The 12,016-nt window shown below is 35.4% G+C and overlaps 1 protein-coding gene across 1 annotated transcript in view; it reads right to left on the reverse strand.

Annotated features, from left to right (window-relative positions):
* Fsd1l (fibronectin type III and SPRY domain containing 1-like) overlaps window positions 1–12,016 on the reverse strand; it is a 61,378-nt gene that overhangs the window by 19,740 nt on the left and 29,622 nt on the right. The window contains exon 7 of the mRNA XM_013023231.1: window positions 779–988. Within this exon, the coding sequence (XP_012878685.1) occupies window positions 779–988 (210 nt within the window). The remainder of the gene's footprint in view (window positions 1–778; window positions 989–12,016) is intronic.

Raw genomic sequence — 12,016 nt, forward strand, 5'->3', positions numbered from 1 at the left:
TTATGTGGTGCTGAGGAATCGAACCCAGGGCCTCATGCATGTAAGGCAAGCGCTCTACCACTGACCCACCTTCCCAGCCCATGAGATACTTTTTTAAAGCCTTCAAAAAGACCAACACAAAAGTGACAGCTCTATTTTTAGTATCAACATTTCTTTAAACAATAAAAGCAATGGGAGTTAAACAGTGCCAGTGAAATGTGGAATATTGAGTATATTTAAAACTTTAATAACTTTTTTTTTCTTAGTCTGAAAAACAAAGTGAAAATTGGTATTCTAAAATATTGTTTCCAGAACATCATTCCACATTTGCTTCATAGACATTCTGTTTTAACAGGCTGCATGTCTGCAAGTAATTAAAACAAAAGCTTTCTTTGTATTTGAAGAGAAATTTATTTCCATAATAAATATCTGGAAAGCCAGTGTGGCTTTGAAAACTTAATTTTATTAATAATTTTATCCTTTAAAGTAAAAAATTGCCAAGCACCAGTGGCTCATACTTGTATTACTAGCTACTCAGAGGCTGAGCTCTGAGGACTGTGCTTCAAAGTAAGCCTGAGCAGGAAAGTCTATAAGACTCTTTAACCACAAACAAACAAACAAAAAAAGCCAGAAGTGGAGCTGAGGCTCGAGTGGTAGAACACTGAGCACAAAAGCTCAGAAACAGGACTTAGGACCTGAGTTCAAGCCTCAAGACCAGCAAAAAGGAAAAAAAAGGAAAAATACTTTTCATAATTCCAGTTACTTTCAGATTAAGATTTCTGAAATGCTGCTATTTTACCTGATAATGTATATTCAGTGCCTTTAATATGATCAACTAACTCCCAACATTGTTCATCCTTTACACGTGGAAGTCCATCAAAATTAGTTTTCCGATACTCTAGTATGAAATGATCAATTTTATTATCTTCTTCTGGCATTCTCCAAACAACTGTTACAGCATTGTCAGCCACCAAACAATCTACTGGATCTATCTCTGGAGATTTGGGGACTGAAAGAGAAGAAAAAAGTGGAGTCTCACTCTTCATGTATTAGAACACATGCAATCAAGCATATTATTGTTATCCAACTTTTACTTTTCATACTGCTTTTGAAGTACTCAAAGTGAATCAAGTTATAAGAAAGGATCTCCTATACATGCAAAATATTTTCAAGGCATCTTTTATAGCTGAACTATTAAAAATTCATATTTCAAAGTATTTCATAAACAAAGCTTATTAAATGTTTAAATGACAAAAAGCAAATATATACATTTTAAATATGTAAACATCAAGAATGATTTGTTACTTCTGAACAGAAGATATATATGTGTCTATGTATGTATGTATGTGTTACTTCTGAATGGAATATATATGTATGAATGTATGTGTTTTTTTGGCAGTACTGGAGTTTGAACTCAGGAATTCACACTTACTAGCCAGACACTTTACCATTTAAGTCATGCCTCTAGCCCTTACATCATATTTTTGCTCTATTATTTCAAAGGTATAGTATATAAATTGAATTAGTATTGACAATATGTTGTTTTTAACATATGACTAAAATAATTGAAGGTTATATTTTCAGAGTATTTAAAAAGTCCTGTTTATATAGGCTGATTATCAGATACATATAAAGAGAAATAGGCTGGTTATCAGATACAAAAATGCAGTTAGAAAGAAACACTGAATCGTGGTGTTCACTGGTATTCTCTGTAGCACAAGAAAATGATACATTTAACAGTAACTCATGACATATGTCAAAATAGAAGACTTTGAATGTTCTCAACATAAATGACAGTAAGTATTTAAGGTGACAAATATGCCGATTATCCTTATTTGGTCATTATACATTGTATGATGCATTAAAATATCACTGTAACTCATAATTATTGTGGCCACTAATTTTTTTAATGGAAACTTTTAATATAAGAATTGTAATTTCTCGGGCTGGGAAGGTGACTCAGTGGTAGAGCGCTTGCCTTGCATGCCTGAGGCCCTGGGTTCGATTCCTCAGCACCACATAAGCAAAAAGAAAAAAGCTGAAAGTGGTGCTGTGGCTCAAGTGGTAGAGCGCTAACCTTGAGCTGAAGAGCTGAGGGACAGTGCCCAGGCCCAAAGTTCAGGCCCCACGACTGGACCCAAAAAAAAAAAAGAATTGTAATTTCTCAATACAAAACAAAAACAAGAATTTCCCATTCCCTAAGGTATTTAGGGATTTATTTATTATTTTTTAGATCTGGTCGTAGGGCCTGAACTCTGGGCCTGGGCCCTGTCCCTCAGCTCTTCAGCTCAAGGCTAGCGCTCTACCACTTGAGCCATAGTGCCATTTCCGGCTTTTTTTTTTCTTTTTGCTTATGTGGTGCTGAGGAATCGAACCCAGGGCTTCAGGCATGCAAGGCAAGCACTCTACCACTGAGCCACCTTCCCAGCCTGGTATGTAGAGATTTTAAGTGTTTTTCCTAAGAGTTCTGATTCACTACAATAATCTAGAACAAATGAGTGACATTTAACATGTATAAATTAATATTTTTACTTCACTTGACAATGAGTTTCTTCAGAGCTGAGTATGGCAGTGCATACCAGTAATCCCAGCACCTGGAAAGGTGAGGCAGGAGAATAATGAGATCCTATCTCAAGGGGGAAAGGTAAAGGTGAATACGTGGAATTATACATTTCTCAAAGGCCAGAAAATAGTGTAACACAAAGTAAACCCTAATAGAAACTGTGGACATTAGTTAATAACAGTATACTACTGGTTTATCCATTTTAATAAATATACTACACTCATGTAAGATTAGTTAATAATATGTTAAATTGTATGTGGAGGAGGTTTCTAGACAGTAACTGTACTGTTCAATTAATTTTCTATAAACCTAAAACTTTTCTATAAACCTAAAAAGAATATACTAATTTAAAAAATTAGAGTAGTAACAATAAAAGAAGTATATGTAAAAGTTAAAATGTATAGCAACTGAGAGACAACAAATTTGAATCTTCAAGTCTTCATGGTAAGAAAGTGAGGGAGGATGACTGAGACCTATTAACTATGGAGCCCAACAAAGTTCAAATCTTCTGTGTATATTACTGCATGAAAAGAATTTGGAATTTGTCTTCCTAATAAAACAAATGGCAACCAAAGAAGCATTAATCATTTATCATTACTATTTTTTTCTTGCTTGCTATTGTTTCTAACATATTTACAAGGTGATTTTTTTTTTTTTGCTTTGTATGTCTCTCCCACACGTATAACCCTTGTTTTCACTGTATTTGATGTTGGTATAATTTGGGAGGGAAGGGAAAAAACAAATTGTTTAAATAGGGATAGAGGTGGGCCCTTTGCAACAATGAGATGTAAAAGACGTTATGTTGAAAAATGAACTTTACAATTTTGGTGGGGTGGGGTGTAGATGGGAGGGCAGGGATGGTAGGGGAAAAACAGAGGAGGAGGCAACAATGCTTGATAAGAAATGTAGTCATTACCTTGCTCATGTAATTGTAACCCCTCTGTATGGTATTTTCACAATAAAAAAACTTATTTAAAAAAAGAAACTGGGGGGAGGGGGGAGGCTGGGAAGGGATGTGAAGGGTAAACAAAGGAGGAGGCTGCAATGCTTGGTAAGAAATGTACGCATTATCCTGCCCATGTAATTGTAACCCCTCTGTACAGTATGTTCACAAATAAAATTAAATTAAATTTAAAAAAAAGAAACTGAACTGTAAAGTAGAAACTCAAGTAAAAATGAAAAAAATTAAAAAGTAGTAATATTTGGTATGAAAGAGAAAACTTAGGTAATTTAAGGGTGTTTATCAAATTAAACTCCATCCCTTCATTTTTACCACTTTCACAGTTTGTGCATTATCGATCATAAGTTTCTGGTAGACAGAATATAGTTGCATATTGTGTGTGGGGTGGGTTCTGGTGCTTAAACTCAGGGTTTGATGCTGTCCCTTAATTTTTTGACTCAAGGCTGGCATTCTACCACTTGGCCCACACTTACACTTCCAGTTTTTGATGATTAATTTGAGATAAGAGTCTCATGACTTTTCTCCCTGGACTGTCTTTAAACTATTATGCTCAGATCTCAGATTCCTAAGTAGCTAGGATTACAGGCATACACCAACAACATCTAGCTAGTTGGACCTTTTAGTACATTTTACCACTCTATTTTTGATTGAGGAGCAAAGGTTCTTTTACATTTAAATATTTACAGGAAATGATTTTTTATTGTCATTTTGTTGTTCTGTGTTTGTTTTATAGTTATTTTGTTCCTTATTCTCTCTTACTGTCTCCCTTTGTTTTTATTGATAGGCTTTGTTTCCCTTTTTTGTTCTATGTACTAGCTATAGATATTTACCTGAAGCTAAGATAAACTATCTTGTGATACTATGTTATATATGTAGATCTTTGTTTTTTATTTATAGTAGACCATATGACCCTCCTATTTTGAAGAGATCACTGAGATTAACATTAGTACTATATTCATAGTAGTAACATTAGATTACTCAATAAAATAATCTAACCAGAGAGTTTGCTGGATATCCCTACCCAGTCCATTGACAATCTTATACAATGAAGTCTCTATAAAAATCCCAGAGTACTATATTTAAAGAGCTTCTGAATAACTGGACACATTAATGCTGACAGAAAGACAAACAAAGACTCATCCATGCTCGGAGGGTATTGTACCCCAACTTCACAAGGACAGAAGCTCCCTTATTTGTCAAACTTCCAGACCTCACCTAAGTATTTCTTCATGGTGGCTACTTGTTTTTATCTTCTACAATATCCTTTGTACATGAATAACACCTTAATTAAAATAATAAAATTGTATTAAAAATGAAAATAAAAATATCCTTTGTAACGGTAGAGTATTTCACTGAGTTCTGTGAGCTATTATAGCATTAATAAAACCTAAAGAGGAGTTGCAGGAATTCAAATCTCAGCCTAAAAGTTAGAAATTCTGGGGGCCCAAGGATATGACTGGGTCTTAAGTTGGGAAATTCTTTCCAAAACTGTAATATCTGATGCTATCTCCACTTATCAGAATGGAAATAAGTTAGAGAACATCTTACTAGAATCTACCACAGAATTGACTGCTTGCTTATGGTACATGAAATCTTCACATCTTAAGAAAGTCACAGGCATTATCTGTGTTGAAGTGAGGGAAAACAGGCTGTTTGCTTTTACTTTTACAGATCTACATGTACCAGTTAAAGGACACAATTGAGAAGAAAAACCAACCAAATGTGTACAAGAAACCTGCTTTAATTATGAGGACATTGATTAAATAGAAAAAGGTACAACACTAACAGCAATCAGAAGAGAGTGAATTGAGCTATCTTAATTTTGAGAAAGGAAGGTATACTTTTTTTTTGCCAAGGGACATTTAGATATTTATAACATCATATAAAATTATCAAAACAGGCAGATGGACCATAGGCATTAAATGTCTGTCCCATCTACCAAATGACTTCACAGACCTTATGCAGCCCACAGGCCTGATTAGAGCAAGGAAACTTATCAAGGGTAAAGAGAGTCATAATATTGACAAAGGAGTCAACTCTTTATTTTTATTTTTTTGTTGGTCATGGGGCTTGAACTCTGGGCCTGGGCGCTGTCCCTCAGCTCTTCAGCTCAAGGCGAGCGCTCTACCACGTAAGCTACAGCACCACTTCCGGTTTTTTCTAGTGGTTTATTGGAGATAGGAGTCTCACGGTCTTTCTTGCTCGGGCTGGCTTTGAACCGCGATTCTCAGATCTCAGCCTCCCGAGTAGCTAGGATTACAGGCGTGAGCCACCGGCGCCCGGCGAGTCAACTCTTTAAGAAAGACAAAAAAGTCTTTAATCCTTGAATGAATCTAACAATAAAGTGTCAAAATACATTGAGTAAAAATGGGTGAATCCAGCATTAGTGAGGGATGTCTAGTCAGAGAACATTCCTCTGCTAGTGGAAATAGACCCAGAAGGCAGAACACCAGAGAGGTGTAAGTGAACGTAACAGCACTGTCAATTATAACTGCTTATCACTAGCATCTATAGACTAACATCACAAAAGTAAGTAACCGCAAGTTCCTATGGAACATTCACAGAGTTGAACCACGTGGTGGGCCATAAAACACAGAATTTAGGAAATTCAGCACAGAAATGTTGCAACAATTGTTCTTAGACCACAATAGAACTGAGCTAGATATGATAAACTGAAAGTTGGAAAATATTAATATATTTTAAGATTAAACAAAACACTTCTAAGTAACACATGGGTTAAAGACAAAAATCTCAAAAGAAATTTTAAAAATATTTTTAACTAAACCAAAAGGAGAACATAGCTTACTAAACTATGTAAGACACAATCATAGCAGAGCCTAGAGAAAAATTTATAGCATGACATGCATACATAGAGAAATATGCATATTTTAGAAAGATTTAAAATCATTAATTGAATGGGGCTGAGAAGGTAGCTCAGTGGTAGAGTGCTTGCCTTGCATGAATGAAGCTCTGGATTTGATACCTCAGCACCACAAAAGCAGAAAAAACTGGAAGTGGTGTTGTGGCTCAAGTGGTAGAGTGCTAGCTGTGAGCTGAAGAGCTAAGGGACCACGCCCAGGTCCAGAGTTCAGGCCCCACAACCAACAAAAAATAAAATCATTAATTTAAGCTTCCATTATGCAAAACAACACATGAAAATTAAATCCCAAGTAAGAAGAAATAATGATAATTAGAACAGAAACCAATAAAGCTGAAAAAAGAAAAACCAATAATGAGAAGCTATAAAACCAAAGAAAATTCTTTAAAAAAGTTAATAAAATCAATGAACCCCTTAGGCTAACCAAAAAAAGAGAAGGGACACAAACTACTAATGTCTAAAACAGAAAAAGGTGCATGACTACACATTCTATAGACCCCAAAGGGATAATTCTTAAAAACTGTAACTTTAAGTCCACAAATATGATACTCTAGATGAACTGATTAATTCCACAAAGACACAATATATCAACACACAAGAAAAATATGAATGGATTTATATCTATAAAAGAAATGGAATCAATAATTAATAACTTTTGAAACAAAAAACACTAGGCCTATAGGGGTTCACTGATAAATTCTACCTAACATCTAGGGAAGAAATTATAACAATTCTATAAAATATTTTTCAAAAAAAAGAAGCAAACAATACTTCCTAAGTCATTCTGCAAGGAGGCTAGCAATTCTTTAATAGACAAACTAGACAAAAGTATTACAGGAAAAGAAAACTGTAGACTAATAACCCTCCTAAGCCTAAATGCAAAAAGATCACAACAAATATTAACAAATAAAATATATTAACATATAAAATAATAATACATGTTGACCAAATGAGATTTAGTCTGCATACAAGGCTGGATTTTCAATATTTGAAAATCAATGAATATAACTGATCACATTAACAGGCTAAAACAAAACATATGGATGTGTCAATAAATGCACTGGAATCATCTGACAAATTTCAACATCTAACTCTAAAAGAACAGAAAAGACACTTCAATTTGATGAGTACCTGTAATATATTTAGTGATGAGATATGAACCTTCCCCACTTGAATCAGAAATCTCTTAACTAATGCCATAAAGTAATAAAAGGAAATAAGAAGTATTTGTATTGAGAAGGGTAAATAAAACTGTCTTTGTTCACAAATAACATGATCATCTATGTAGAAAAGCAAATAATAAAAATAACCTGGAAGTAAAAAGTTATCATAGTAAGGCTAAACAATGTAAGATGAGGGGCTGGGAAGGTGGCGCAGTGGTAGAGCGCTTGCCTTGCATGCATGAGGCCCTGGGTTCAATTCCTCAGCACCACATAAGCAGAAAAAAAAAGCTGGAAGTGGCACTGTGGCTCAAGTGGTAGAGAGCTAGCCTTGAGCTGAAGAGCTGAGGGACAGCGCCCAGGCCCAGAGTTCAGGTCCCACGACCAGACCGTCCCCCCCAAAAAAAAAACCAAGAATGTAAGATCAATATTGCAAAATCAATTCTTTCCTATTTAACAGTAGTGAACAAAAAGAATTGAATTTAAAATTTACTATTTAATTGGCACCACAGAAAGGGAAATACTTATGAATAAATCTAACAAAAATATTGCAAATCCATGAAGGAAACTACGAACTGATGAAAGAAATCATAGAACTATATTAATGGAGAGGTATTCCCGGTTCATGAGTTAGAAGACAATATTCTTGAGACGTCAGTTCTTTCCAACTTAAAATTCCATCAAGTTATTTTGCAGGTATCAATTACCTGAGTCTATATGGAAAAGATCCCAAAGAGTCAATAGAGTCCAAAGGAGAACAAAGTTGTGGAATTGAAACCACATTGCTTCAATATGTACTTTAAGGCTACATTCATCAAGACAACGTGATGCCGACCAAAGAAAAAGGCACATAGCACAAGTGGTTTTTTTCTTTCTTGCTATTGTTTCTAATGTATTTATAAGGTACCCCATGATTTTTTGATGCTTTGTATGTCCCTCCCCCACAGTATAACCCCTGTTTGCACTGTATTTGAAATTGGTATAATTTGGGAAGGGGAAGGGAAAAAATTGTTTAAATAGGGATACAGGTTGACCTTATTGCAACAATGAGATGTACAAGACACTATGTCAAAAAAGAACCTTACAATTTAGGTGGGAAGGTGGGGAAGGGGAGTGTAGTTGTGGAGATGGGAGGGAAGGGATGATAGGGGAAAAACAAAGGAGGAGGCAACAATGCTTGGTAAGAAATGTACTCATTACCTTGCTCATGTAATTGTAAACCCTCTGTACAGTATTTTCACAATAAAAAATATTAAAAAAAGAAAAGACAGATGGATCAATGGAATAGAGAGCCAAAAATGACACACAAAAATATACTAAGCTTATCTTTCAAAATGTGAATGCAATGAAGAAAAAGAGTCTTTTCAACAAATGGTACAGAAACTGGATATTCACATGCAAAAAAAAAAATCAAGATACAGACCTTATTCCTCCACAAGTTAACTTAATGATCCATGATAGAAGTTAAGTGATAAGTTGGGTTTGATTAAAATTAAAAGGTCTAGAGCCTGGCATAATATGAACACCTGAAATCCCAGCATTTGAGAGGCTGAGACAGGAGGATTGGGTATTCAAGAGGGCAGTCCAAGTCTACAAACAAGTTCAAGAGCAACCTGGGTCACACAATGAGACCCTAATCAAAAACAAAACAATCAAAATTAAAAATTTGCTCTGTGAAAGACATTTATAAAGAGAATGAAAAGACAAGTCACTGACAGAACATTTTTACTCTGGGCTTGGGTGCTGTTCCTGCACTCTTCAGCTCAAGATGAGCACTCTACCACTCGAGCCACAGTGCCATTTCTGGTTTTCTAGTGGTTTATTGGAGATAAGAGTCTCAAGGACTTTCCTGCCCAGGTTGGCGAATCTGCGATTCAGATCTCAGCCTCCTGAGATTACAGGCATGAGCCACCGGCGCCCGGCAAAGAATTCTTAAAATTAAAAAATAAAAAATAAGTAACTCAATAAGAAGGTGAAAGTCCTTAACAGACATCTCATCAGAGAAGATCTACAGTTTGCAACATAAGTCTATGAAAAGATTCTCCACTTCATGTGGCACAAGGGCAATACAAATCAAAACAAAAACCAAATAGTATTACCATACCAATGCTGACAAAAAAAAATGGAGCAACCAGAACTTTCATTTATTGCTACTAGTAATTCAAAATTATATAGATACTTCGAACGTTTGAAGCTTTCCTACAAAATTTACTCTTACCAAACTATCCAGCTGATGCATTCCTTGGTATTTGCCCAAAGGAACTAAAAATTATGCCCACACAAATCCTGTACCAAAGATGTTTTGAGCAGCTGTACTCAATGTTGCCCAAACTTAGAAAAGACCAAGTTGTCCTTCAGTAGGTGGGTGTACAAATAAACTATGGCTGTTTTTCAGCGATAAGAAATAAGCTATCAAGCTGTGAAAAGACAAGGAGGAACATCAATGTATATAGCTAGGTTAAAGAGTGAAAAGGCTTCTAGTTCAATCATTTCAACTCTATGATCTTCTGGAAAAGAAAAAACTATGAGGGTGAGAAGAACAATAGTTACCAGGGGTTGAGAGGGAGAGACAGCTGAAGAATCAAGCAAAGAGGACTTTTATGGCAGTGAAAGTACTAAGTATAATACTATAATCCCTCAAGTGAACATTCAAGTGCTTTACTGAGAATAAACCCTCAGTTAACAATAATCAGCCAGGCGCTGGTGGCTCACGCCTGTAATCCTAGCTACTCAGGAGGCTGAGATCTGAGGATCACGGTTCAAAGCCAGCCCGGGCAGGAGAGACTGTGAGACTCCTATCTCCAATAAACCACCAGAAAACCGGAAGTGGCGCTGTAGCTCAAGTGGTAGAGCACTCAGCCTTGAGCTGAAGAGCTGAGGGACAGTGCCCAGGCCCAGAGTTCAAGCCCCACGACCGACAAAAAAAAAAAAAAAACAATAATCAGAAGGATTTTATTGGGAGGGATGAGGAAGGATGATGAAGGGGAGGCATTGATCAAGATGCATTAATAAACTGCTTTGTTGAATGGCAACTACTCTGTACAAATACTTACAATGTTTTTTAAAACTTAAATAAAATCTAGCCTGACATTCAAAATTCTCAATGCCAGATTAAACTAATCTAACCATTTTAAATTGGTATTGTAAAAAAAAACTTGTAAAAATGTTTATTTCACACCTGTAATAGCAATTTCACATTTAACAAGTGTCCTGTGAATAAAAATACAGTAAGCTGGCCTTATTTATGGGTTTATTACACATGTTCTGATCAATCAGGACCATTCACAAACAAACAAAATTTCTAAAACAAAAATGTTTAATTCCTGTACCCACATTTTGTTGCTCTGTTGATGCAGAGCTCTGAGTACAAATTACCATTAGTTTGTGTTCAGATCACTGTGTGATCTGTGGAGTGTTTACTTGCCCTTAATTTTGTAAAAATATATCTTACATAAAGCAAGGTAAATATTAATGTTCTTAATTTAAGTGCTTTATTGAATACCTCATGTCTTCATAGAAGCTGGATGGTATTAAGGGAAAAGAAAATCAAACATCTATAGTACAGTACTATACTCTATGACTCCTGAGGGTTCAAAAGGTTTTTCCTCAAGGGTTTTCTATACAGTGTAGGTGTTCTACAATTCATAATCGAGTTTTATCACATTAATCCAATTAAAATTTGAAGACAGACCCAAAAAACATAGGCTCCATGGTTTCCTCATTTGTAATAATTAGTATATGTCTAGGATACTCCTAGCAGAGGATCATAGTAACTCAATAGCTATGTACAAATGACCATATAAAATGATGCTAATAGAAATGAATTCCAGGATAAGGAAACGAGTTTTTTAAATGTACTGTGTGAAGTTCTTTCTTTTTTCTTTCTTTCCTTTCCCCTTTGGTTTATCCTCTGTTGTCACTGTTTTTTATATTTTGGTATCCTGTGTCTTGTATATACGTTTATCTGATTTGGTGAAGGAAGGGGAACAACAAAATGGTGAGATAAAGGACAAAGGGTGAACCAATGCAACAGTGATACTCACAAGACACTATGCTGGAAATGAACTTTACAACTTGGGGGGAGAGGGATGAAAGGGAAAGTAAAGTGGGAGAAATCGAGGGGACATAACACTGTTCTAAAAGAAATGTACTCATTACCTTACCTATGTAACCTTAACTTTATATCAACTTTACAATAAAATAAAATTTAAAAAAACTTGAAAACACATACTAACACACACACCATTATAGCTTAGCCTTGTACTGCACTGTACTATACAGCAATGACTTTACGTTCATAACCATGAAGCCGACTGGAAGCTGCCCATGGCTTGCTGTCACTTATTATTAGCATAATAATATATGATACTACTGTTTACAATCATCCTAGGAAGATAAATCAAGGACCATCTGTTATCCTGAAAGGCTAATATATAGGCTAGCATCCATTGTCAAGTACACTTCCTTCACTCATC

This window comes from Dipodomys ordii, unplaced genomic scaffold, assembly GCF_000151885.1.
Source record: "Dipodomys ordii isolate 6190 unplaced genomic scaffold, Dord_2.0 Scaffold67, whole genome shotgun sequence".
Lineage (NCBI taxonomy): Eukaryota > Metazoa > Chordata > Mammalia > Rodentia > Heteromyidae > Dipodomys > Dipodomys ordii.